Source organism: Theobroma cacao, chromosome 4 (assembly GCF_053813885.1).
Source record: "Theobroma cacao isolate CCN51 chromosome 4, ASM5381388v1, whole genome shotgun sequence".
NCBI lineage: Eukaryota > Viridiplantae > Streptophyta > Magnoliopsida > Malvales > Malvaceae > Theobroma > Theobroma cacao.
The window spans coordinates 38,023,929-38,051,493 of record NC_142642.1 but is presented as its reverse complement, the minus strand read 5'-3'; the positions used below and the strand labels follow the sequence as shown (position 1 = coordinate 38,051,493).

At 37.0% G+C, this 27,565-nt stretch overlaps 5 protein-coding genes across 6 annotated transcripts; all 5 read left to right on the top strand.

Moving 5' to 3' along the window:
* The first annotated feature begins 449 nt into the window (after window positions 1–449).
* On the top strand, window positions 450–1,026 carry LOC18603169 (uncharacterized protein At4g14450, chloroplastic-like). The gene has a single exon (XM_007034984.3). The coding sequence runs from the start codon at window positions 555–557 to the stop codon at window positions 882–884; it is 330 nt and encodes a 109-aa protein (XP_007035046.2). The 5' UTR covers window positions 450–554; the 3' UTR covers window positions 885–1,026.
* A 7,360-nt stretch (window positions 1,027–8,386) lies between these two features.
* On the top strand, window positions 8,387–10,856 carry LOC18603166 (cytochrome P450 CYP72A616-like). The gene is made up of 5 exons (XM_007034981.3): window positions 8,387–8,726; window positions 8,827–9,047; window positions 9,518–9,762; window positions 9,874–10,237; window positions 10,326–10,856. Exons 1-5 carry the CDS (start codon window positions 8,447–8,449, stop codon window positions 10,749–10,751), a joined length of 1,536 nt encoding a protein of 511 aa, XP_007035043.3. The 5' UTR covers window positions 8,387–8,446; the 3' UTR covers window positions 10,752–10,856.
* A 2,950-nt stretch (window positions 10,857–13,806) lies between these two features.
* On the top strand, window positions 13,807–16,106 carry LOC18603165 (plant/protein (DUF668)). Its single transcript, XM_018118638.2, has one exon. It carries the CDS (start codon window positions 14,045–14,047, stop codon window positions 15,857–15,859), a length of 1,815 nt encoding a protein of 604 aa, XP_017974127.2. The 5' UTR covers window positions 13,807–14,044; the 3' UTR covers window positions 15,860–16,106.
* A 1,725-nt stretch (window positions 16,107–17,831) lies between these two features.
* ATBET12 (Target SNARE coiled-coil domain protein) lies at window positions 17,832–22,423 on the top strand. Of its 2 annotated transcripts, XR_001927701.2 has the most exons (7): window positions 17,832–17,986; window positions 18,654–18,810; window positions 20,763–20,819; window positions 20,909–20,968; window positions 21,075–21,160; window positions 21,881–21,961; window positions 22,041–22,423. XR_001927701.2 is itself a non-coding variant. In XM_018120322.2 (6 exons), the coding sequence occupies exons 1-6, from the start codon at window positions 17,973–17,975 to the stop codon at window positions 21,903–21,905; spliced, it is 399 nt and encodes a 132-aa protein (XP_017975811.2). In that variant the 5' UTR covers window positions 17,832–17,972; the 3' UTR covers window positions 21,906–22,423. The 2 variants fall into 2 exon arrangements, 1 of the variants encoding a protein (XP_017975811.2); XM_018120322.2 differs by having other exon boundaries at window positions 21,881–22,423.
* A 3,136-nt stretch (window positions 22,424–25,559) lies between these two features.
* On the top strand, window positions 25,560–27,264 carry LOC18603163 (AT-hook motif nuclear-localized protein 20-like). The gene has a single exon (XM_018120321.2). The coding sequence runs from the start codon at window positions 26,223–26,225 to the stop codon at window positions 27,042–27,044; it is 822 nt and encodes a 273-aa protein (XP_017975810.2). The 5' UTR covers window positions 25,560–26,222; the 3' UTR covers window positions 27,045–27,264.
* Window positions 27,265–27,565: the final 301 nt, after the last annotated feature.

Below are 27,565 nucleotides of genomic sequence, written 5' to 3'. Positions count from 1 at the left end.
ACAAATAAGGGTGACAAAATAACTACTTTGTTTTTATTTTTATATATTTAACAAAATATTTCAACTTAAAATTCTAAATTTCTAATTTATTTTTATTACTTGAATTAATTTAAATGACGTAATTTAACTTTGATATGATATATATTTGAATGGCTGAAAGTTTGCGATGTAATAAAGGAGTAATATTTTTTTTTCATGATTAATATATTTTTTGTAACTAACCTAAAGAAAAATCAAACCCATAAAGTAAAATTGAGTCAACAACGAGAAAAGAAAAAGAAAAATAATCCAATAAATTTCCATAACGCAGTCAAAGTCAAAGAAAAATCCCAATGATCTCTTGGCTTCAAAAGCCAAGCCACATGTAAACTGACAGCTAAGCCGACCCTTTTCACGTGCGCTCCACATGCCCCCACTCCTTTCCTATAAAAATCCTCTACACACAACAGATACCCTCATCATTTCTCTCTCTCTTCAACCAAAGCAAGAAAAGTAACTTTATTCCTTTCCTCTCGAGCAAATCAACGAAACGCCTCAGATTTCCCCACTCAATAATGTCGACTACACCGAGGAAAACCTCCGTCATCAGCGGCGGCGACCGGCGACAGCCCAGCCGGCTTCAACGGCGTGCTCCGGCTTCCTTACAGATTAGTCCAGTGTCGAGCTGGAACGTTGCGATCCCTCTCTTATCGCCGCTCGCTTCGTCGCCTCCCTCGATTGATCGGAGGACCGTCGAGAAAAGGGAAGAGCCACCTCGTCAAGAGCAGCAGCGGCAAAGCCAGACAACGGAGCCTGAGAAGATTGTCTTTAAGATGTGGCAGCATCCGGCGGCGCCGTTTTGTTATGAACCGGCCCCGTTAGTGCCGTCGTTTGTGCCGGTGTAGATGTAAATGCAGAAAAAAAGAAAGAGAAAAAAGTAGTTAGATCTAACGGCGTGCGTTTGTTCAACATTGCACGTGACTAATTTTGTATGGAATTACAGAAATGTCCATCAGTATGTTCATATAATACTTTCGATTTTTTAAACTTCCTTGTAACGAATTAACAAAGCATCGCTTCTGAGATACGGTTTACATTTCCAATTAATTTCATTTAATGTTCTTTCTTCCTGTTTGGGGTGTGAGAAAATGAGTGAAAATGAAGGAAAATGAAAGTTAACAAACGAAATTGACAAGGGATTTATTTAGAAGGCAAAATAAGAGAAGGGGTCAACAATGGTCATGTATTAGGTGCCGACTAGATTTGTTTGATGGCCGTATATGATCTGATCCTGTTTGAATGGTCATCCGAAGAAATGATAAAAGTAATCAAACCGAGTAGGAAAAATTAGGAAGATAGTATTCCTTACAATTATATAGAAATCATATCTTATTTCGATTGTTAATTTTTGTCTGACTCGATTTGGGAACTTGTGCCTTTGTTTTAATTTCTAGCCCACTATTGATGTAAGATTTCCACTACCAATTTCTTTCTGCCCTTCAGATCTTTTAGCATCTTTCTTTTTAGATGTGGTACCATGTTTGGTTTGCCAATAATGGTCGGAGAAGGGAAGACTAAATTGTTGCGGGGCCATTTCCTTCTATTCTAATTGTTGGATATGAGATTGAAATAAGAATTTTTTTTAATTATTTGATACGGGATTGAATTTGGAAGAATATAATGATGAATTTGTTGAATTATAAATGATTTTGATTATTTGTATTTTACTTTGATTACGTCTTAGTATAAGGCAATAATTAATTTGAATAACTTGGTCTCCATTGAATGGTTATAGTTGAGCACAAGGTTTACATGAAGAACATGGGCAGGGATAGAAAACAAGTGGAAGTAATTTTCAAAGACTTGGTTAGTGTGACAAATCCATAGTAGGTTTGATCAAAACCCATATTTCCTTTCCTGTATCCAGAAGAGAAATAGGGAAAAAAGGAAACGGTCAGAACAACTGGGACTGATTATAAAGACTTTGTCCCGATTGGAGAATAGATTATCTGGTACTTTATTGACAATCTGCTGCTAATAGCTATCTAACTGTTTAAGTGGGCTAAATGGCAAAGAATATCTAAGGCAAAATTTTGTTGTACGGGAAAAAGAAAAAGATTGCATATGGTGATATGCACAAATATGAAAATATAGTCATCAGAATTATGAAGAACAACAACCAAGTAAAATGGGAACCCATGTGGAAGGCAACACCACATGCCTTTGGGCGTATTTGGCCATTGCCAGCTTGCAGCATTTACTTGTCAAAAATGAAATCTCCGACAAATCACATCAAATGGACCAAACTCGAGTGGTTGAATAGTCTTCAGCAGCTCATCTCAGAAACAGTGTGCCTATGAGTGTGAAAAGATGGAGAATTTACAGCCTGGTAATCTGATCTTCCTAGGAAAAGAACTAATGCAAATAAGGCGCAATTAAGGCCCACTGTTAGCTTTGAAAATCTGTTTCGGGTAGGGGATGCTGCCCAAATCAAGCTCCTTTATGACATTGTTCTTGAGATTTCTTTGAAAATACTGCAAAGTGAGCAAAAGTCAACAAAAAACTTCGTGGGAATTCAGAAATGATATGGAAAATCTATAGAAGTGAGGCAAGGTCTGGTGTTTGATTGGATGTGATTGTGATGGAGGGCTATGCAATGGGTCATGGGCCTAAACTTATTAGTCTCGTGAAAATTGTAGATATCAGAAGAGACAAATTGGAAAAGTAGTGTCCAAACATACCCATGTTAATTAGCAGACCCCTTTGCACTGAGGCACATTATCCTGCTTTATCACTGTAGCTGCTGAAATTAATATCCGAGTTCTTTAGTTGTTCGAAAGAAGTCTCAGCATGAACGACACTTGATGAATTGTTTGTACAAATGAAACCTGCAAATGAAGAAGGAAAATGAGGATGTCTTGCAGGACGATCTTCCCCATTCCTTATACGAATAGGCTACAGCTACTATGGATCCTATCATTTAAGAGAAAAAATTGCATGAAATCATAGTTTCTATAACCTAGTTATATATTGAAGACTAGAAGTCTATGTCCATTCAATTTCAGATCTCTAAACTTTTATGAAATGAACTTTAGAGATGAATTCCGGTCTGATGCCTTCGCAGATTGAACAAAAAAGACAGTTATCTTCATCAATTTGGAATGTCAAATCCACAAGGTATTTCCTCATCCCAAAAAGCTGATGAACTAAACTTAGCCCTTTGGATGAGCAGATCATTAGAGCATAGAAAAATGATAGGTTAGGCCATTCTACATAGATCAACATTTCAGGAACATAGACCTGAATGTTCCATATACCTTCTTTTTTTTTTTCTTAAATTTCATTGTATAAAACTCTCGAGGGAGGCAAAAACACTCCCCTGAATCGAAACAAAGCGAGTTGATCCTAGTATGTTATACTCTGAAATGAGTATAACATTATAGAATCAGCTCTACATCTGACAAAAGATTTTACCTTCCTTAATAAAGTCTAGAGTTCCTAGCATCCTCTCATGACTATCTTACCCTTTTTACACAAGGTCAAAGTGACCCCGCCCAGCATATGAACATAATAACATCCCATGTCCCCCAACATAATTTGCTGAAGGACCTGTATATTTTACACACAAGTATCAGAAACCAAAGAAACTACATCCCTCTGCCTGAAATTAGCGTCACCGTAACACATTGCAAATCGTCAACATCCCTAAAACAGCTTCCCAGAAGTAAACAAAATGATGACAGATGTGGAAATTGTTCTCCTTCATCCATAAAACACCAAACATAATATCCCCTTCCCCTTCTTGTTGATGAATGTTCCTACTCTGATACAATTCCAGAGGAAGCTTTCATCAGCTTTCTTTTATGTATCGTCGAGTAATCCTGAATATAAAAGCAGCTTTAGGAAAACATCACACCAAATTAATAGCATCTGAACTACATTTCTTATTGTTGTTTGTGCATTCAAAAGCAAGAAAAGTTCTTTTTTTTTTTTTTTTACAACAAAATGGAACACATGTATTCCTCATGGTAGCTTAACAGGAAGGATCCTCCAACGGAAATGATTTTCCAAGAAGGAACACAATGGAACTTTAGGGCATAGTAAAATAGGCAATGACAGTGAGGAAAGGGAAATACAAAATGGGTAACTAATTGCACATAATGATAGCTGAAATGGCAGAGAAAATGGCTATTGAGAGAGTATGATGGGACCAACCGTTGCAGGAGGCTGCAGCTGAGATTTTCGTCTTGCTTCTTTAAAACCGGAGAAAGCAATGCAAGCATATAGGTATATGTTTATTAAACATGTATATTTTGAAAAATTCATTGTAAATTGAGCTATTGAGTTCCACCTCTGAAACAAACAGTCTTCAGGATACCCGAAGGTTCAAAGTTTACCACCTGATTGCCAAATGGCTTTTGTTTCAACCGAGGTTGATGCGGTTGTTGCTTCTGCGAGGAAGTGCATAGCATAGTCTCTTGTTGTATCCGCTGCATCACTTATTCTCTACTCTGCGTTGAGACTAATATATGTTGTTTGGTGGAGACCCAAAAGGTTGGAGGAGTACTGAAGCCATCAAGGAATCCATGGCACTTCATACAAGCTTTTGCATGATGAGACTAAAGAGCTGGTCATGTCTTTCGATGAAGCATGGTCCAAATCCATGACTCTTGACTCATCGTATTGTGCCACGTGTAGAACATTAATCTATCAGATGGTGCAAAACCGTGGTAAGCAGTTAGGGGGAGGTTAGAATGAAATCTAGAAATTGAACTAAAACTAATGAAATGATCGTCATGGGCTCACGGCCTTCATTAATAGTGGATGGAGCAGGACAAAAATCTGTGTGAGTTGGAAAGAAACGAGACCAAATCTAATGGACACGGAGCTGATGAAGTTGGTACCAACGGACAAGAATGGTCACTCTGTAAAGCCATCACAAAAGCCTCTTGTCAATCTTCTACAGCCGGGTGTCGAGACCTTAGCAGGAGAGATATGAGCCATACGCAGAACCTTGCTTTTCACATTTGAGAAGTTGAAGGTAGCAATTGCTAAATCCTCAACTCTACTTTAGATAGACAATTTTGATATGAAATTCTTACAACCTATTGTTAAGGCAGGATGTTTATTTTCTAATTTCCAACTTGGATGTTCAGTTGGCTGTGGAAAACATAATTGGCTTTATGTAGAGTCCATAACTACACAGTTTTGCCCCTGATTTCAACAGTGCAAGTATGTATGATCAGTCAACAATGAAGTCATACAAATTTAATTCCATCATACATGATAGAATCTAGGTAAAAATTTTGTGCTAAACTCATTTCATTTGCACAAGAAAAGAAAAAGGTACTAATTGCTGGATATTGCTTGAAAAAACAGCATATCATGAACTATAGATGGCAAAGCTCACCAAGCAGAACCACGTAAATACATGTACCAATTGGTTCTATGATAAACGGAAGAATAAATTAAAAAAATTCAATACTAATTTCATGTTTCAAGGGAAAAAAAAGATGCAGAGTTTCGTTCTCCTCGATATTGCTTGAAAGAAAGTATATAATGAACCATAGGTAGCTCATCACCCAGCAGAACTATGGCCATACATGCACTAATCGTTTCTCAGTAAACAGGAAATGATACCAGCATTTGCAACAAATTCGTATTTTCGATCATAGGTGGTATGACAAGGTTTGGTTCGTTGTTCTCGATTGAATATGTCCTTCTAGACTTACTAATTTATACATTCGATCTGGTTTCTACAAATTTATATCTATTGTAGAGGGTTCTTGGTTAAGGAGAGAGGACGTGTTGCAATGAGTGAATTAGGATGCTTTAGAAGCGGCAGAGAGGAAGACTGGAGTAGTCCTTGAAGCATAAGTGCTTTGGGTGACAAGTGGTGAGGGATGAGAAAAGGTGGAAGAGGCAACGAATAACGGTGATTGGGAAAAGCTGAAAAGAAAGAATACTTGGAGGAATCTAGAAAGAGCTTTCCAGAGTAATCTCTATTGGGTGTCTCCCAAAAAAATCCACACTTACCTTCCAAGTTCTCATATTTATATTGAGTAAGAACGCTTTTTTAGGAGTTGTTTAAGAGAGCACGTTCAATCATGGGAGAATGTGCTTGTCATGAAAAAACAATTAAAGAACGGTTTACAAGATATTAAAAGAATGATCACGTAATTAGGTAATAGGCGTAAGTTCTGGGTAAATGGAGCAGTAGCATCTGAAAGTGCGTAACATGTATTTTTGAGTAAGGAAAGAGAAAAGGGTAAAACACATGTACTTCAAGGAAATGTTAAAAGGAAGTCCTCTTAACTATCTCCATAGTTGAGCCACCAAGCCAAACTCTCTAAAACATTCCAAATGTGAAGGTCACTCATGAACTCTACCACTTATTCTGAGTTACTTTCACTTCCTCGTACAAATAGCTATTGTATGCTTGTTTCAGTATGCTTTTGTGCTTGTAACGCTCTTTGGGCGCTTCTGTGCTTGGAACACCTCTGGGCATTTATACGCTTGGAACACCTTTGGGGGTTTATGCCCTTGGAATGCCCCAAGGCGCTTCCACTCTTGGAACACCTTTGGGCGTTTATGCGCTTGGAATGCCCCTAGGCGCTTCCATGCTTGGAACATTCTTAGGCACTTCCGCACTTGGAATACTCTAGGCGCTTCTGCCCTTGGAACACCTCTAGGCGCTTCTGCGCTTGGAACACCCATGGCCGCTTCCACGTTTGGAACATCCCTAGGCACCTCCATTCTTGGAACACTAGAACACCTTGGGCACTTCTGTGCTTGGAATGCCCTTGGGAGCTTCCGTACTTGGAACACCTCTGGGCGTTTATGCGTTTGGAACATCCTTGGGTGCTTCCACGCTTGGAACACTGGAACACCCTGGGCGCTTCTGCCCTTGAAACGCCCTTGGGCACTTCCATACTTGAAACACCCTTGGGCACTTTCATACTTAAAACACCCTTGGGTGCTTCTACGCTTAGAACACCCCTGGGCGCTTCCACGCTTGAAATACCCTTGGGTGCTTATGCGTTTGAGACACCCCTGATATAATTTTTCTGTAAATAGTATTTAAAAAAAAATTAACCAAAATTGGACATCTACATCTATAAAAGAGAACAAAAAGAGATATTCAAATAAACAGAGAGATCAAAACAATGTTATGAGACATGATTTATTAAATAGAGCAAGTCATGCAAAATGGAGAATCCAGTACTATTACAGTACAAAGAACAATATGAAAATGATATGATTATGGAAGATGTCATAGAGGAATGCATATTGTTCTACATTGGCCATTAGCCATACGTAGAGGTGGATTAGAAATTTTTTTGAGTGGTGTCATAATTAAAAAATAAATATGTTAAAATTAATAAAGTAGAAGTTTTAACATTCAATTAAAGAAAATGTAAATTCAATTTATTTATTTAATACTTCAAAGTAACAATATTTAAAAAAAATTATAATTGTCTATGACGATTTTTCATATTTTGAAAACGTTGTATGATAGTGTGAGTAGAAACATAATCAAATACATATTTTCAATATATGTCACCAAACAATCATTCATCAACTCGTCACTCATTCGATTGTGTAGCTTGTGCTTTATAATTATGAATCAAAACTATCAAATTAATCAAAAAATATTTAGATATAAAATATTTAAAAACTTAACTTGGCTTGAAAATTATTTACAATCGAAGCTTAATTGAATTGTTTTGAGAGAGTGAAAAACAAAGTCAAGGATCGAGAGGAGAAAAGTCACTGTAAGTCTTAAAAGTAAGACTTGAATTTTTGAAGAGAGAAAATACTTTAGGTTTTGACCTTTTAATAAAATCTTAAATTATAAAAGAAATTTTTTTTATCTTTTCATGTAGAATTGAAATATTAATATATAAATTATTTTTTTATAAATCTAATTTTTGATAATTTTTAAATATTATTTTTTAAAAAATATATTTAAATATTATTAATATATAAATTTTTTAATAAAATCTACCTTTTGACCCACTTTTTACAAAGTTACAAAAATATTAATAGGTTGATAATATTATTAAATATATAAAATTCTAAACAAATAATATAATAAACAATTTTTTTTTTTAAATTGATTGGTGTCCCATGAACATGGGTCCGCCCATGGCCATACGCTTGGGGTTCACGGCAATCACACTCACTTTTTCCTTGTCTGTTTTCCAATTCTCCTCAAAAGTCAACATAGATACTTCTTTTCAATGCAATTGAAGACACGAGGTGAGACAAACTCCCCTTGGTCTGCCTTGACGCACAAGTATAAAGCCATGAAACTTTTTTTCTTGGTTGAAAAGAATGTGGATGTCATTTTCAAATAGTTCAGAAACAAGCCTTATAAAATCCTTGTTTATAAGTTGAGAGTGGAGACATACTTTCAATTTAAGGTTATTTAATTTAACAAAAGTTGAAGCAGAGCGAATAGAAAATGGAGTATTCCATTTTCATTAGCACCCTTGTTTTATCAGCTGCATCACTTTTTCTCTACTCAGTGTTGAGAATAATATATGTAGTTTGGTGGAGACCCAAAAGCTTGGAGAAGTACTTCAGGCAGCAAGGAATCAAAGGAACTTCCTACAAGCTTTTGCATGGTGACACTAAAGAAGTTGTCAGGTCCTCAAAGGAAGCAAGGTCCAAACCCATGACTCTGAATCACCATATCGTGCCTCGTGTAGTACCGTTCATCCATCAAATGGTGGAAAACTATGGTAAGTTGTGATTCTGCATAAAATTTACAGCAGTTATATTGTGAGCACATTTGCTTTTTGTCTGCAATGTTAATGGATTCGAATGGTGGATGAGACACAGGAAAAATCTGTATGAGTTGGAAGGAAACGAGGCCAAGTATAATAGTGGCGGACACTGAGCTGATGAAGTTGGTATTAACAGACAAGAATGGTCATTTTGTAAAGCCACCAGTAAACCCTCTGGTGGATCTTCTGCAGCTGGGAGTCTCAACTTTGGAAGGCCAGAAATGGGCCAAACGCAGAAGGCTGATAACACCTGCTTTTCACCTTGAGAAGTTGAAGGTACCTCCACTTGCACCAAATCTTCAACTCTAGTTCAGATAGGCTTATTCAATTTTAAATTCTTACAACCTCCATTCATATAACATTAGCAAATCTGATGGCAATATCGTTTTTGCATAACTTTCTTGTTTATTAAAAAATAAAGAAGATGGAATATGTTTGTTTCACCAAACTTTCAACTTGGATGTTCAATTGGCTGTGAAAAAACATAATTTAGCTTTATGCAGTGTTATTCAATTACTTCCATTTTTCCCACAAATTTCAACATTGATAATATGTATGGTCAATCAACAATGAAATATTATGGATTTAATTTCATCATACATTTATTCCAAATTCATGTTTCAAGGGGACAAATGCAGATTTACTTGCTCCTGGATAACGCTTGAAAAACAGTATGTTATGGACCATAGGTCGCTCACCTAGTAAAGCTATTGGAATACATGTAGTAATGGTTTCTGGGTGAACAGGAAATGGTACCAGCATTTGCAACAAGTTGTTGTAACTTAGTTGATAGATGGACAAAGTTGGTGAGTCCTGAAGGGTCTTGCGAATTGGATGTTGCACCGGAGTTCCATAATCTTGCTGGTGATGTTATTGCTCAAACGGCTTTTGGGAGCAGCTATGAAGAGGGAAAAAGGATATTTGAACTCCAGAAAGAGCAAGTTGTTTTGGCGCTTGAAGCTTTCTATTCCTTCTACATTCCTGGGTTTAGGTTCAATTCCTCTGTTTTCTCTAGCCTGTTGTTTACTGCAGTTGATTAAATAGAACCTCATGTATGTACTTAAAAAGAGCCTAAATTATGTGCCGCTTCTGTTTTCTACAGATTCATACCCACAAGAAAGAACAGAAGGAGATATGATATAGACAAGGAGATAAAAACAACATTAAGGGATATGATCCATAAGAAAGAGCAGGCCATGAGAAATGGAGAATTCAGGAACAATGATCTACTAGGCTTGTTGTTACAGTGCAAAGGACAATCTGAAAATGAGATGACTGTTGAAGATGTCATAGAGGAATGCAAATTGTTCTACTTTGCTGGCCAGGAGACCACGGCCACCTGGCTCACATGGACATTGATCATCTTATCCATGTACCCAAATTGGCAAGAAAAGGCAAGAGAAGAGGTTCAACAAATCTGTGGAAAGACAATTCCTAGTGCCGAAAGCATAAACCATCTCAAAGTTGTAAGTGCACTTTTCTGAAAATAAGGCCTATGCTGGCAGAAGATTAAGAGGGCGTGAGTTCAAGCCTATTTTGTTTGAAATTTTGCAGGTATCCATGATCTTGCATGAAGTCCTGAGACTCTATCCACCCGTAACTGCGTTGGGTCGACATACTAGCAAGAAAACTAGCATAGGAGGAATCTCGATTCCTGCCGGAGTAGACATTCAGTTACCGACATTGTTGATTCACTATGAGCCAGGATACTGGGGAGATGATGTAGAAGAATTTAAACCAGAGAGATTTGCTGAAGGAGTTTCCAAAGCATCAAAGGATCAAATCGCCTTCTATCCCTTCGGTTGGGGTCCTAGATTTTGTCTAGGCCAAAATTTTGCTATAATAGAAGCAAAGATGGCACTGGCTATGATTCTTCAACATTTCTGGTTCGAGCTCTCCCCTTCTTACACCCATGCTCCTCATCAAGTCATTACTCTTCAACCCCAACACGGTGCTCCCATCATATTGCACCAAATCTAAGTTCCTTATATGTTAAAGGAATGGAAATAAAGGTTTACGTATGGAGTTTAATTAGTCCATTTTGAGAGTTTGAAATAAGATTTGGGTCCAAAAAGCCTTTATTCACCCACGATCTATGAATTGTTTGGATCAATTAACCCATCTTTGGGTTTGACCTCTTACCAATTGTGGATCTTATATTCCTCTAACAAATTAAAAACTCTTAATGATTATTTTGAATCGAAATTTATCCACTAAAATGATCCATAAAATTTTTAAATTTCATGAATAGAGTGAGAGAATTACCGTATATTTTATTAAAATATATTTAAAAAATTAATAAATTAATCTGAAATAAAAAAGACATAGGATAATATTTTAATCTCATTTTTAATAAAAAAAAGATTAAAATTCTCAACTTATTTAAAAAAATGTAAAAAAAAAATATAAAAAAAATGACATTTTCCCGCTTAATCTAAACTTTTATCAAAAGATTTTTTGACGAAGGAATCTTTGATTGATTGCTGAAGGAAAAGTGATTTTACACTTTGAAGACTTTAATTATTATGGATCCAATCACCCAATTGCTTAACCAATCGGTTAGTCAAAAAGATGAACACAATCTAATCTTTAAGACAATCCCTAAAAAAAGAAAACAATACCATCCCCATCCATGACAGTGACTTTCCACATAATTATTCTGCATCAAAAAGCGACCCCAAGGGAGTGATACAGAGTGTGTGGGGGACAAATTCAGCACTCTTGACTCTTTGTTGATGCATTCCATTATTCCTTGCACATAAAAGTTAGTCCAAACACAAACTTACAGGAAAGTATTGGACGGAAATTGTCACCATTCACCAACCCTTTATGCTTGGCTGATTACTCCTTTGCAACGCATCTTCTCCTCTAAACTCTATTTTTTTCTTGGGTTGGATAGGTTAACAGGGTCCCATATGCTTGGAACAGGTGAAGGATGCCTATCAATTACTTATAAATGGAGCCATCATCACTATCTTTCCAAGTTCATAAATTACATTTCTTCGGTTTTAGTATTTAAATTCGAAACTTTTAAATTCGGATATATAACTAATAGTATTGACCGATGAAGTTTATATGAGATTGTTTTATTTTGAAGTTTTTGGTTTTCATTTTTGTGAAGAAAGGAAGATGAAGATAAAAAGGAAAATGGAAAGGCTTACAAGGCCAACTAGGCATGTTGAAATCAATTGATAAGCAAAGAGGGTATCAGGGTAAGGGCCAGAAAATGAAATGCAAAGGGAAAGGGAACGTGGTCCTCTCTCTTCTACCTAAACCCCTCCCTCTATCAATTCCCAACAAAGTACCAGTGCAAAATAAACAGCGGCAGCCAGCAGCTAGCTGTACATCCTTTGCTTTTTTCTTTTTTCCAAAGAATTGTTCAACCACAAAAGAACAGCAGGATTTTGTACTTGAAGCACTTAAACAAGGGGGCAAGTACTTTAGAAACATAGGAATAAACCCACTTTCACATAATTCTATTAGGCATATGTTTGGGATCTTAGTGGAAGAAACGTGGGGCTTTCATAGCTGTTGCTTACTACCAATCTGTCAGCCTGTCCCTAATTTGAAAAAAGAGAGTGAGGAGCCCCAACATTATATTTAGAAATGTAGGATCATAGCTTATTAATGTCATTGACCTGAGGAAATTCAAATTGGAATGGGAATTGCCACAACCCCATAACTTAAGGCTAAAAGCTTGGAAATGCATTAGTTCCCATCCCAGACTTTCTTTTTGTCAGTATGTGATCGTTTCTGGACCTGTTGTTTAGGGTGGCCAACCCATGTGGCGCCTAATATAAGTCCTAAGTAACACAAACAGGCCACCTGCTCCCACTATTGGTTAACTGTTGACAATTCCTCCCTTATTCTAGTTGCATCATTTTTCCATCCCAAAACTTCCTTTTTGTTAGATTAGACCAAAAATTCTAATCATTAGTGTTCCTTATTGTTTTGCCCTTTGCGTGGGATTAAGGATAACAAAGAGAAAAAAAGACGAAAGAGAGAGAGAGAGGGGAGGGGGGGAAAAGAAGGGTTCACTTTTGTGTTTTATCAAAAGTTGGCCTAATGGAGAAGTTACAACTTGCCCAAAGGCTGTGTGATTATCAAAGCAAAAGGAACGGAAAAGAGGAGCAGGTAACACCTAAATCATCTAAAAAAATGGACAATTTCCATCAGTTTCAAACTTGCAAGTAAATATTTTCTCAAGCCATTAAGAAAGAAAGGTCCCACAATCAACATTTTCTCTTACCTTACATTTTGCCCTCCCATGGAAGAAACTCTTCTCAGAGGGCTTAACATATGTACCCTTTGACTTGATACTCATAATTTGCAACAAATTGACTTTGGGAATGATATAATTTTTGTTTTTGCTTTTGGGATCTTTGCTTTAAACCTAACTAATCATCATCTATATGCAAATCTAATGCACTTTCCATTAAATGGGGCTACATCAAAGTATTTATGGTCTTTGCTCTATGTATGCAATGAGGGAAATATTTGTGTCGGGGGGGTTAAGTCAAACTACTTTGTAGATGTGTTTGTTTGGGTTGGTTGCTTCTCTTTTGTTGACCCAAATGAACCATTTATGTGGTCAAATCTACTTAATATCAAGGCACTCATGAGTTCCAACCATTTTGGTGGTGAAATCAAACCACCAAAATAAAAGTGAAACTTCAATGCAATGAATGTAGGATATCAAACTAGTTTGGACCATGAATCTCTTCCTTGCTCATTCAATATGGATTACAAATTTTTTTAAAAAAAATAAAAAAAATAAGGGAAAGGAATTTTATATTTAATTATCATTATGAATTGTAGATGTAAGGTTTTTAATTAAAATTAAAATTTTATTTTTTAAATAAAAAATTATGCATGAACTATTGAATCAAATGCGATGTAATGACTCAAATAATTAATTACAATCAGAAAAAAAATATTAAAAAGAAGAAGGGGATAGTATGGTAAAACCAAAGGATCATGAATTTCCCAATGGCAGACAAACGTAATACTTTCAAAACCCTCACTCCACATTCAAATACACCCATCCCCACTTTTCAAACGCTCACACTTCTCTCTACTCTCTCCTCTCTCCTCTCTCCTCTCTCCTCTCTCCCCTCTGTCCTTTCCTTTCCAGTTTCAACCCAGAAATGAAATGAACTAAAAAGGAAAGCCTTGTTCTTCTGGAACCCATTTTAAGCTCTTTAGGGAGATATTTTCTTTTCACCTGTTGAAACCCAAAGGAGGCAGCAGCTGGCAGCGGCCCAACTTCAGCAATGGTAGCAGAAACTTGGATACTTAAAATGGGAAACCAGGTGAGTTCTAATCTTAAACACGCTCTTCTTCTCGAGCCTTCTTTTAAGAAAAAGAACACCCAAAACAACTCAACCCCAAAAACACATGAAACCGTTGGAATCTTGTCTTTCGAAGTTGCCAATGTCATGTCCAAAACCATCCATCTCCACAAATCCCTGTCCGAACCCGAGATCTCGAAGCTCAAATCCGAGATCTTAAAATCCGAAGGCATTTGCCACTTAATTTCTTCAGACGACAATTACCTCCTTACCCTTGCTTTAGCTGAAAAGCTCGATGAATTAAACAAGGTCGCCAGTGTTGTCTCTAGACTAGGCAAGAAATGCAATGAACCAGCTTTACAAGGATTTGAACATGTTTATGGAGATATTTTGAATGGGGATATTGATGTTAGAGAATTAGGATTTCTAGTTAAAGATATGGAAGGAATGGTTAGGAAAATGGAGAGGTATGTTAATTCGACTGCAAATTTGTATAATGAAATGGAGGTTTTGAATGAATTAGAGCAAGCTACTAAGAAGTTTCAAGCAAACCAACATGAGGAAAGTAAGAGAGCTTTTGAGCAAAAATTGATTTGGCAGAAGCAAGATGTTAGGCATCTTAAGGATGTTTCACTTTGGAACCAAACGTTTGATAAGGTTGTTGAGTTGTTGGCAAGGACCGTTTGTACTCTTTTTGCTAGGATTCTTGTTGTTTTTGGGGAGTCTGCTTTGAGAAAGGATAGAGAATGTGGGCAGGGTTCAGGGAAGGTTAGTGGGGGTTTTTGTGATCGAGAGGAAGTTGTTTCAAGGCAGCTGAAACGGGCCCTCAGTAAGAGTAGTAGTGTTAGGGGTGGTCAGCCTGCGAATTCAGAGAGAGGTGTGGTGGAGAAAAGGGGAGTGAGTTTGAAGCATCGGGGTTTTGATTCTCGGAAGGGTGAAGTTGGGTTGTTTCGGGTAGAGGATTTTGGTTTTATGTGTGGGACTAGTCCTGGGAGGCTTTTCACAGATTGCCTTAGTTTGAGTAGTTCAGGTTCAAGGTTCGATGATGATGATGATGATGGTGATGGGAGTGTTGATCATGATGACCGGAGTAGCCAGATTTCAGGTTGTTGTAGTGTTGTAAATGATGGGGTGAAGAGAGAGCGGCCAAATCGCTCTCCTTTTGGTCAGCCACAATTTACTGTTCCTTTGAATGGAGATCAGAGACAATCCAAGTGTGGTGTGTTGAATGATGCACAATTTGGTCCTAAAAGTAGGTTAGCAGTATTTGCTACACCCTGCACTGTGGGAGGCTCTGCTCTTGCCTTGCATTATGCCAATGTAATTATTGTCATTGAGAAGTTACTGCGCTACCCTCATTTGGTTGGTGAGGAAGCTAGGGATGATTTGTATCAGATGTTACCGACAAGTTTGAGACTGTCTCTGAGGACTAATCTCAAGTCCTATGTCAAAAATTTGGCGATATATGATGCTCCATTGGCACACGATTGGAAAGAAACTCTGGATGGGATACTTAGGTGGCTTGCTCCATTGGCACATAACATGATTCGATGGCAAAGTGAGCGGAATTTTGAGCAGCAGCAAATTGTTACTCGGACAAATGTTCTTCTTCTCCAGACATTGTATTTTGCTGATAGGGAAAAGACTGAAGCAGCTATCTGTGAGCTTCTTGTTGGGTTGAATTATATATGTCGTTATGAGCATCAGCAAAATGCATTATTGGATTGTGCAAGCAGTTTTGATTTTGAGGACTGCATGGAGTGGCAATTGCAATATGGAGCTTCTTATCTTAATTGATTACATTGCTGAAATTTTATGAATACCTGTAGAGGTTTGTAAAGCATTTTTCTTAATCCTCATAGTCATGTGAAGACACAGTTAAAGGTTCAACAAGATGTTAATATCTGAATTGTGCATGAAAAGGCATTCATTAATCAAAGTTGGAAGTTGGTTAATGTATTTAGTTTTGAAGGCATGAGAAGTCTTTACTTCCGAAGTATATAATTCCAATTAATTTACAAAAAGAAGTATTTTCCTTCTCTAATGATTATGTATATGTTTCTCTGTACAGTCTTTACTATTTCCTTAGGCTACGTTTGTCTTTGCATATCATAGTTTAATGGAATCAATTTGAGTAGTTGATAATGTATTGGCTCATATCTCTTTTCAGTATACTTGTTACTCATTCTTGCACTCCCGTAGTCAGTACTGATGGTTTACTACTGATGTTTTCGTCGATATAGACATTTCCTCGTATTACTAGTTGTGAGAATATTAGATTCACACTAGATTATATATTACTCAATAGCGTGAAAGGCTTTAGATCAAGTCCATAGCGGTGTTTCTGAAAAGAAGAATCATATGAGCATGCTGTCCCTTAAAGTAAGGATGGAACATGAAAGTAGCTGATGGTGTGTTCAGTGTCCTAAGCATGCAAAAAGAAGAGCATCATTGGTTTTAACTTTTAAGCACTCCTGAATTTTGTATTGACTATCCTGTACCTGAGCCCTAATGTCATGAAAGCTGAGCAATGCATATTAACTGAATATAAAAGGCTGGCATTTCCCATTTTATATGTCATCCCTTTTATTCCCTTGGATGATGAGGACATCCACTTATTAGTTATGTGGCGTGCGGGGCCTTCTTTTATGCTCTCATTCCACCTTTGTTGTTCCCTATAAGTTCACAAGATGTAATTATCATTTTTTGTTTCTAAGTAGAGAAAAAATATTAGATGCATCTCACTCTTACTGAGCTGAATTTGCATTGTGAAACTAGGATTAGCCAATGCTTGAAAAACTAGCATGGTTAGCCGGGCTGATCGTTTCCGACGTACTCTATTGATGTCCTCTATTATTATGCCTCTGCTAATCGGAGTTCATACCATGAAGAAAAGAAAGAAAGATGGGGTGAAATGAAAAGTTTTCAGGAGGAGGAAGAAACTGAGAGAGGGTTGTAAGATGGGTGAAGAGGCTTGAAAAAGAAGACAGGGTTGACGCTGGGTCGTGGAATTTTGGCCGAGAAGAGGAAATGTCCAAATATAAGAAAAAGAGATAAATCAATTTCACTGTCACAAGCTTTAGTGGAGAACGCAAGTAACATGTTGATCCTATGTATGACTATCTGATATTTTATATTTTACCAACCTACTCTGGGGCCTGGGCAACCTAGTGGAAAGGAACAATTCATGATTCTATTCAAACTGTGGTCCTAACCTCCTAGCATGTGTGCCCAAAGCAAATCTTCCGCCATTAAATCTTATTCAAATTGGGTTTAGTTTAGTTTCTCATTTTCTCATCAACACATCATCAAAATTTTCTTTCTTTTTCTTCATTCAGCTCTCAGCAGACAAAAAATGGTCGATAACATGCCATTTCTTGTTGAACAATATACATATATGTGTAGCTGATTCATTTGGGAAAGTGACAAGCAAGGATCATGTCAGGCTTTAAAAAGAAAATGAATGAATGGTGAGCAGCAGCAGCAGCCATAAAACGCCAGCGAAGCAGGTGCCATCATGTGGCAAATGAATATTGAATAGGTGGGTAGTGGATAGCATGGACTGCTCGTTTTTGTACCTTCCTCGTTGGATCTCATTAACTATCAAAGCAACTGAAGTGAAGCCTCGTATTATCTTTTTTAATCCGCTAATTGCTCTAAGATCTCATCTTATATTAAATGAAACATGGGCTTGGGTTCGCTACTCTTACAGTTTGGGCCTCTAATAAGGCCCAACCATCCCACACTATAGATCACATTAAATTTATGAGAAAAAAAAAAAAAAGAAAAAGCAAAGGAAATAGAATTCGCCACCTCACTTAACAAATTTCGACAGCCATTTTTCTCCCTCAGCGAGAGTCTGGAAATTTATCAAAAGCAGTATCGGAGAAAGGAAGTGGAGCTAAAAGCAATGAGTTATAGAAGGTTAGTTTTGTTTTTGGGGGGTTTATCGCTAGCTTTTACTTTAGATTTAAGCATCAATATGATTTCACAAAATTCAATTATTTGGTTTAATTTTTCTAGGGTGTTTTCCCTCACATTTTGTTCGAATTTGCAGTTTCTAATTATTTGGAGTGTTTTAAATGTTAAATTGATGAATTATTCGAAAATGTTGTAACTTGGGAAATTAGTCACAGAAATGAGCTTTTTTTTTTCGTTTTAATTTATTGGGTTCTCGAATTGTTTTTGATTTGTTGCTTTCTTTTTAGGTGTTAGGTTTTTTTGACATATAGTTTAATTAAAAATCAAATGATTTCGTTGATTCGTCTGTATTCCTGCGTATGATAAGAATTGTGATCATAGGATGATTCTCTGCTCGAATTGTTCATCTTTCTGGTGTTGTCCTTTATGTGCGTTGTCTTTTGGTTATTTCTAGTATTCGCTACATTAATGTATCACTTGCTGTAAAAATTCATGGTTGATTTGCCCTCAGTGGCTGACTATTTTGATATCTTCCTTTAGAAATTCCTCCCAATCAATCTTTCCTGCATGAAAAGTTCGTTTTAGAAATGTTGGGTTTGTTAGGTATGATCCTTTTATCATTGTATTTATTCGCATTTTCTAAATGGCGGCATGATCACTTGTTGTGTAGGGATCACCGTTCTTCAAAATCAGCTCTATTCGATGGCTTTGATAAGCTTGAAGAAGGTGGTCTCAGGTCCTCTTCATCTTTCTCACACGAAATTAAGGAGCATCACAATGACAAAGCTGTAGACAGCTTGCAGGACAGAGTTGCTTTTCTGAAAAGAGTAAGTTCTGCCAAAGAAGATTTACCATGCAGTTTTATTCATTATTTGAAACTTTTAAAATGTTAAATATCTATCTAAACCTTTGCGTATTTTTCAAATCTAGGTGAACTTACCATGGTCTTCTGGACATATGTTAGATGCTTGGGTTTTTGTGGGGTTGGCATTTACGATGTGTGAGACTGGAGTTCCTTTATACTGCATGCATCATAAGCTAACTTCACACCTAGAAAAACGATAAAAATCAAAACCAATCCTAAGCTAGCTTCAAAATAGTGCTTCTTTTAGTCACCTTTCATGAGAAAGCTCAAGCAGATCTTTCAGAAAGTTTTTAGTATACATTGGCTGCTAAATTTGGGGCTACTATATTCTTTTCTCCAGGCCATCATGATAAAATCCCAAGCATCAGTGAAATACTGGTATAAGTGCTTCTTTTTTCTTTTTGAAGGGCAGACTAAAGTACATTTCATTAAAGATTTACAAAAGACTACCACATAAGGTAGTGAGGCAGCTCCTTAGTACTTACAAAAATCCAGTAGGCTGCAGAAAAAGAAAGGGTCAGGTGGCAAGCCACTGGTTGCCTATAAGATCAAACCCAGTCTGGAGTAATCCCTTAGCAACCAATGAGGAGCCTCCAGCATCATAATCCCCACCACAATATACATTTTGGGACCTTAAGAATGACTGCAACTTAGACAAACAATGGTAGAAGTTCCACAAACATAAAAAACAAGAACTGAAAATGCAACTTGGGAAATTGATTTGGAGGAGCTTACTCTGCATCAATCGCCAACCCATGTTCTATGTCATCACTGGTCTCCAGCAGATCAGGGGCCCTTCGAATAGCCCCCTTAGCCAAATTGTCAGCTGCTCTATTTCCTTCCCTTAGCGTATGACAGATTTCCCAATCACCAACCATCTTCTTCTAGCTCTCAATGTGTAAGATCCATTTTCTAAGTCTCCACGGGGCGTCATTTGGATTTTTGATCCACTTCATGGCATTAAGAGAATCACTCTCAATGACGAGTGAGAAATTTCCAACCCAAACGGAGGAGGCAAAGATAATGAAACCTTAACGAATTGCAAGAAGTTCTGCAAGACTTGAGTCCCCAATGCCAATATTTTTTGGGAATCTGGCCAGCACTACATTTTCACTTCTTAGGATGCCTCCAATACCTGCATCCCCTGGGCTGCCATTGGCCGCCCCGTCAACATTGAATTTAAGAGCCCTTTCAACTGGTCTATTCCAATTAATGGCAACTCTTTTCTTGGGTCCATTGGTCTAGGTAGTAGGACAACTTGGGTGTCTGTACACATCTAAAATCAAGCCATGCTGAGAGGGCCAATTAGCATTTGCCTGTGTTGCCATTCGCAAGTGAATGAGGCCCCATACCTGCTTGCTGTCCCAGCTTGCATTCTGAAAGACAACATCATTTCAAAAAAGCCATATGGTCCAGGAGATGGCGAAGGGGCTCAACGCCCAAATTCTTTTAGCTCCATTATTGGCGCATGAAGAATTCCACATCACCACCAGTTCTTTTATCCCTCTAGGCATGACCCAAGTAACTCCCCAACATCTACACCATGAGTACCAAAAGGTCCAAACTTATACTGGTATAAGTGCTTGAGGGCGACATTGACGTGTTGAATTTGAAGCACATCTAGTGAGCCCCTCAATGTCAATATGCATTGTTTATTTTACCTCTTTGCCATTTATACCAGTTATATCATTCCATATCCCAGCACAGAGAGTCTTCTGTTTGTCATGTTTTTCTGGACTCATGTGAGTGCGCGGGTAGTCTTGTGCACCTTTACTTACAAAATAGAATTGTTTCTGCTGTAGGGAATTGTATTAGTTTTTCTTCGCCCAAAGCTAGACAAATGGAGAAAAATGGCCTGAAATTTTATGGTTTATACTCTTTTGCCAAATTTTGATATTTATAAACTTTTTACAGTTAACAGGTGATATACATGACGAGGTGGAGAGCCATAATCGTTTGCTTGACCGAATGGTATTTAGGTTACAGTCATTAAGCCTCAAATTTCAACTCTAGTGAAAAGAACTGGTTTCTTGTTTTTAATGGATTTTGTTCTAAATCAGGGCAACGGTATGGATGCTACAAGGGGTATAATGTCAGGCACCATGGATCGGTTCAAGAAGGTATCTAAAGAGATCTGCTCTACTGTTTTGGCCTCATGTTTATTTAAACTTAACTTTTGCTCCTTATAAAAAAATGGTTCAATATGATGAGATTGCTATTCTCTAGGTGTTTGAGAAGAAGTCCAACCGGAGAATGTGTACACTGGTGGGGGGCTTTGTGGTTTCCTTCTTAATTATATACTATCTAATTAGGTAAATGGCATAATTAGTTCATTACTGTTGATTATAATTCCTCATGCTATGTGCTTTAACATAGGTGCTTTTGACTTCTCAAGATTTAATTATATCTGCTCTTAAGATGTTTATGTTAAGGATGATATAAGGTACTAAAGTTGTTTGCATGATTAGTTGAACCTACTTGTCTCTAATTATAGTTAGTCAGTAATAAAATTCAGGAGTTTTGACTTTTTTTATTTTTCAAGTGTTTAAAGGCACCCTTTGAATGTTGTAAGCTCTGAACGGTTTTCACCTGAAATGATATCCTTCACTTGACAAATTTTTCATAACATCCTTTCCTTGCCTTATTTATTATGACCAGAATATTTACCAAAACAAGAGTCATCAATTGTGCACAAAATCACTTACAAAACTAGTTTTTCTTCTTGATTTCGACTTGATTGTAGGTCCCTCTTTCTGAAAGCCCTAACTGAAGGGACCTTAAGACCATTGAGGGCGTAACCAGTTTCTTTTCTGAAAATTCCAGCAGTGTCATGCTAAATACAGGCAAGGGGAAAGAGGACCCTTCGTAAAATCCTGTACTTGCTATTCAGCATGTTCATACATCATTGATGTGTTCATACGATTTGCAACATTGATGTGTTCATACGATAAATGAGGAATAAAAACAAACAAGACATGACATAATTGAGCATTTTTCTAATGAATCTGTGCTGTTGCTTATCTTGTTTGCAGGATGCTTAGATATGTCCGTGGTTGAAGAAACCACAAATTTCATGAAGTTGGTCCATCCACAGATTTGAATGTCAAGTCTAGGTACAAAAGTCCTGTTTTTTTAATCTTGAGAATCTGGTACTGCTTGCCATTTGCTGACATGGTTGCTCATCATAAGAAGAAATTCCAGACTGCTGTTCGACCGTATTGAAGGCGGCCCACATTTTGAATGTTGTAATGTTGTTTTGAGCATATAATTGTTTGACCAAAGAGGCAAAAAAAAAAAAAGAAAGGTGAAAGGAACGGAGAAAAAAGAAGAAGAAAGGATTGGAATTTAGAAATAGTGAATTGTGGTAACTTGTAAGAACATGTTGATGATGTTGCATCGACCCATTTGTAGAGATGGTTTCTTGCAAATTGCATGAAAAATTTTCCTTCTACAATCAACCTGTTCAACCAGTTATTGTTGAAAATTACACATCAAAGCCTGTTTGCTGACGATTTCTTTCAGAATAATGAATGCAGTTGTATGCACTTTTATTTTGACTGGGAGATTTTATTTCATATCCCTCCCTACATAAGGGTTTTTCTTTTTCGTGTGAATCTACATCTACTTATTTTCCTTGATCAATTTCTTTCCTTTAACACATTTTCCTTCTCTCCAAACACTAAACACAATGTTAAAAATGGTACTGAGGTGCCACGGGCTAATCCAATGTGGTCCCAAAAAGAATTTTATTGCCTAAATAGTGTGGATGGCCAACTCTATATATTTGATTATGATTTATGTGCGTTGGTTAGTCCAATACAAATTTTTAACATCACATCAGAATACATCTACAAATTTTGATATTTGATGAAAATAAATTAAACTTAAAAAGAGTCAGATTCAAAGATGTCAAATCATTTTATAGCATAGAAATATTTCATATTCTGATTCACCAGCCGCCTGAAAAACCAAAGAAAAATTCGATTCTAAACGTTGAGTTTCTGAATAGAAAATCGAAGTCATGAACATAGAGCTTGAACACAATGATTCTGGTCATAATTTCTTCAAACAACAAAGGCTTCAATGGAAGGCAATGTTCATGTCATAGATTTTATTATATATATAGATTAATGGCAAAGATGGATGTTGCAGTTAGTCCAATCAAAGTCACCCTAAGTTCTTGTAAGAAGGCAAAGCCACACCTTGGATGCTCCACAATGGTTTTTGATGTTGACTCGCCCATATTTGTTGCACTTTATTGGATTTCCCTTGTCATCAAAACCAACATTTGCTATGGAGAAATCTCTTTTATGATCTCATATCATTCTAGCTTTGACTGCATAGCTTCCATTAATTGGTCTATAAATCTTTAAAAAGCCGTGTTTTAATTAGTTGTATTATGTATCTATGTTCTTTACTTTCCATTTTCCATTTTTATAATGGGGACTTCTCATTTTTTTCTTCTTACATCTTGATTACGGATAATGTTTTTTTTTTTTAAAGACAGCCTGGTTTTGGCAACAATAACTAATTTTCTAGCAAATTCAGGTCTAATTAAGTGTTGTCATTGTTCTCTCCAAAGATATATGCTTACAGTTTCCAAAATTTTGGTTCGATCAATGAGTCCAGAATTAATTAAGACAATTTAATTACAGACTAACTTAAATTAAACAAAAACTAATTTGATTTCGATGAATTGCTCATTGCTGGACTGGGATCTTCCATTGTTGGGAGCATAGCATATAGTCTTTGTGTCAACGAGAAGGAATCTAGCTTCACTAATGGCTTACAACCCTACACCATTAGCTAGGCTCAAGTTCGAGCTACTCCCACTATAGTTCAGTGGACTGTGGGTATTTTTTTCTTTCGGGGTAGGCTGATTTATTTTGATTTGGTTCGTTTTTCTTTTAAATTAACAGTTTATTTCTCTCTTAAATTAACATATCAAATTCGTAAAATTGTATTTATAATTTCTATGTACTGTCACTTAATATATATCTTTTCACTTTGATCATTTTAAAACAAATAAAAATTTTCAAATCACGAAAAATAGTTATCCATGTGTATATTAATAAAACACTTCAATTGATCATAAAATTTCTCGATTAATTATTTTATAAACCTATAAATATAATATATGTTGTCTAAATACATTTTCACCCATTTTTCATGTACATTAATTAAGAAAAAGGATTGGTAAAGCAAAAGCCTTGAGGCTATTGGTTCTAATAAAATCAAGGGCTTATTAGATATCAAATCAACCAAGTTTGGTCATTGTTCTAAGGAGGATTAATGGAAAGATGCAATGAGGAAAGGTCTATTATTGGATTTATGGATTTTCTTTTTTTTTTTTTTTCTTTTTTAAAGTGATGGAATGACGACAATGAAAGAAGTCAAAGACTAAATTCTATAACAAAAAACAAAATTGTGTATATATTATATAATATGTATGTGTGTGTGTGGGATTGGTTAGAGGATTAAAGTAGACAAATTGTTGTCAAATTAGCTAATGGGGGAACTTGGATCAAGTTGCATTTTAGTTGTTGAGAGGTGCAAAATCACGTACACCCTTGATCAATTTGCATTACCACATATCATAGAGAGGGTATACAAGTTTTCAGTGATCTCTTTTCACTTCCAAATTAATTTCCACTGCTTACTCCGTGATGCCACTAATAACAGATTGAAAAGAGCATTCCTTAACTTTTATATTGGAGTTCAGGATAATATTGTATAATTGATCAAAACTGTATATACAATTCATACAAAGGTAATGTGACTTTGACTTTCGGATAAATTAAATCAAGTAGAGGATGGCAACATGCCTTGTGTTATAAATGAAGATCATTGATAACTAAAGCAATTAATTAAGGGCCTTAGATCATGCATGTCAACCCTAAATTAGACTAATTACTTTGGTTTCATCAAATTAAATCTTCGATATGCTGTCTCTTACTATTCATAGTGCCATTGTAGCTACCTCCTACCTCTAAATTAGAATGATGAGAAGCCAAAAAGATTAAACATGAAAATGGCAGTGGCACCGGTGCTAGCATGCCGCCCATATATCAGACAACCATGTCATATATACGTACTCTTTCTTGCTGTATCATCTAAAATGAAAATGCAGCCCATAGCCAATAATAAACATTGATAATAATACCATTAAACATTTGCAACTTGCATATAAAAAAAAAGGGCAAGTAGCCAAATTCTTTATTCTACTTAATGGCTATTATTATGTATAGTTTAGAGGAAAACGACTGAAGGCCTAACCTCAAAAAAAAAAAAAAAAAGAAACTGTAGAAATCATAGACTAAAGATTATGTGCGAACTAGAAAGAAAGAAAGGGCATGGAAAGGTTGTGAGCAACCACTGGGAGTTTTACTAGGATCTCTCTCAAGCTTGTAGTTGTTTCCTCTTTGCTGGCTTTTCTCATATATGGATATAGATATATATATATATATATATATATATACACACTAGTGCACTACTACCTCAGATATGTTGGGGCACGAGAAAACGACGTGCTTCCCACCTGCCCACGCGCACGCGACCCCACGGAAACCCTAATTTCCAAGGCCCTCTAAAAGGAGAGCTCATTTTAATTACCAAAAAAAGGAAAAGGAAAATGATAAGGGAAATGGTGGTGATAATAATATTGATGATAGTGTATATATTAATAATAGTAATATACGCACGCACCCGGTAGCTCCCCAAATCAAAACACAACACAGTTTCAACCTAGAAAGAAAGAAAAGAACATTTGATCCAATCTTGTTTTACGTTTTCTTCTTTTAAATACTGCAAATTTCTCTCTCAGTGCTTTAGTTTATTCTTTCTCTTTCCTTTCTTCCTCTCTCTCTCTCTCTCTCTCTCTCTCTTTTTCTCTCTGTGTTTGATGCTATCAAGGGTTCTTTGTTTGATCAAATTTTTCTGGGTCGTTGATCTATAGTTGATTCATCTTCACCAGGGAGATTAGTTGGTTCTCTTTTATTTTCTTCTCTCTCTACTTGATTCTGCGTTTGGGAATTGCATCTAATTCTCTCTTCCTACAACCTTCTCATCCCTTGTCTTATCACCTTCTCAGCTAATTCTCTCTTTCTCATCAAAATTTGTGAAAAGTGTTATGGCAAGTAACGAGTAGAAAAAGAACCCTGTTGAGGCAGCAAGCAAACCCTTTCTCCTTGCTGACTTCTTCTTTAACTTAACTCTCTCTGATCTCAAACCCTTCAATTAACTTGTTAGAAGAAAGTGATCAAGGTCCGCCAATTCTGGTCCTTTTGTTCTTCTTTTTCGTTACTAATTGTGTGTTGAATTCAATTTGCAACCCTGGCGAATCCTTGGTGGGCTAATCAGGTGAGTCTTCCGGGCATGGACCCGGCAGGCAATTCACCAGCCTTAAGCAAACGTGACCTTGAAATTTCCATGAACGACACGAGCAACTGTAGAAGCAACGGCAGAGGGGATGAAGATGAAGATAGAGACACCGGCGATGAGCCTAAAGAAGGGGCAGTCGAGGTTGGTACCCGGAGACCCAGAGGCCGTCCTCCAGGCTCCAAAAACAAGCCTAAGCCACCCATTTTCGTCACTCGGGACAGCCCAAACGCGCTCCGTAGCCATGTCATGGAAGTTGCAAGCGGCACTGATGTAGCTGAAAGCATAGCCCAATTCGCTCGAAGAAGACAACGTGGGGTTTGTGTGCTCAGCGGCAGTGGCTCCGTGGCTAACGTTACACTAAGACAACCAGCAGCACCAGGAGCTGTGGTTGCTCTCCATGGAAGGTTCGAAATCTTGTCTTTAACGGGGGCTTTTCTGCCTGGACCAGCACCACCAGGCTCAACAGGGCTCACGGTGTACCTAGCAGGTGGTCAAGGCCAAGTCGTTGGTGGAAGCGTTGTAGGTTCACTGATTGCAGCAGGGCCTGTTATGGTCATTGCAGCAACATTTGCAAACGCAACTTATGAAAGACTGCCTATAGAAGATGATGAAGAAGCTGGCAGTGGTGGCCATGGAGGACAGATCCAAGGAGGAGCAGGTAATTCCCCACCGGCAATTGGAAGTAGCGGCCCACAGACAGGTCTGCCCGATCCATCTTCACTGCCAATATACAATTTACCCCCTAATCTACTCGCCAATGGAGGGCAACTAGGGCATGAAGCCTATGCTTGGGCGCATGGGCGGCCGCCTTACTAATAATTATTGGAGCTGCAGCTTCGTATAAGAGAGTGAGACTTAATTTTCTTAGATCTTACAAAAATGTTGTGTTTGTATCTAGAGATAGAGACTGGAAGAAAATAGCAAAAAGAGGGGATTGTGAACAAGAGAAAAACCTTGGGTGATCTCATTGTATATTAAACTCTCTCTTTCCCTTTGCTTCTTTTCTGTTTGCAATAAAAGATGATGATTTAGACTACTCTTTTAAATTGTTCTCCATATCCTCCAATTCAAATTATTGAATTGTTCATCTGAGCTAGTGTTTTTTCCCTTTTACATATCTTTCTTGGTTGGATTACTTATTTTATATTTTTTTTCTTTCATTTGATTCTAAGTAGAGTATAGTTTCTTTGATTATGCATGATGGATTAGACAGATACAAAAAACTATATGTATATTTAATATTTATATTGCTGCAGGAAAAGGCATCCTCTTATTATAAAGATTTGTGTTTTGCTAATCAATAGCATTCTTTTTTAATCTCCTGCTTTATGCCTTGG

Excerpts from the sequence above, each read along its gene's own strand:
- LOC18603169 (XM_007034984.3), top strand. The coding sequence starts at position 555 with ATGTCGACTACACCGAGGAAAACCTCCGTCATCAGCGGCGGCGACCGG.
- LOC18603166 (XM_007034981.3), top strand. The coding sequence starts at position 8,447 with ATGGAGTATTCCATTTTCATTAGCACCCTTGTTTTATCAGCTGCATCA. Across the intron at positions 9,048-9,517 it reads TTCACCTTGAGAAGTTGAAG|GAAATGGTACCAGCATTTGC; the intron begins GTACCTCCACTT and ends CTGGGTGAACAG. Across the intron at positions 9,763-9,873 it reads TTCTACATTCCTGGGTTTAG|ATTCATACCCACAAGAAAGA; the intron begins GTTCAATTCCTC and ends TGTTTTCTACAG.
- LOC18603165 (XM_018118638.2), top strand. The coding sequence starts at position 14,045 with ATGGTAGCAGAAACTTGGATACTTAAAATGGGAAACCAGGTGAGTTCT.
- ATBET12 (XM_018120322.2), top strand. Across the intron at positions 20,969-21,074 it reads CCATGGATCGGTTCAAGAAG|GTGTTTGAGAAGAAGTCCAA; the intron begins GTATCTAAAGAG and ends GCTATTCTCTAG. Across the intron at positions 21,161-21,880 it reads ATTATATACTATCTAATTAG|GATGCTTAGATATGTCCGTG; the intron begins GTAAATGGCATA and ends TCTTGTTTGCAG.
- LOC18603163 (XM_018120321.2), top strand. The coding sequence starts at position 26,223 with ATGGACCCGGCAGGCAATTCACCAGCCTTAAGCAAACGTGACCTTGAA.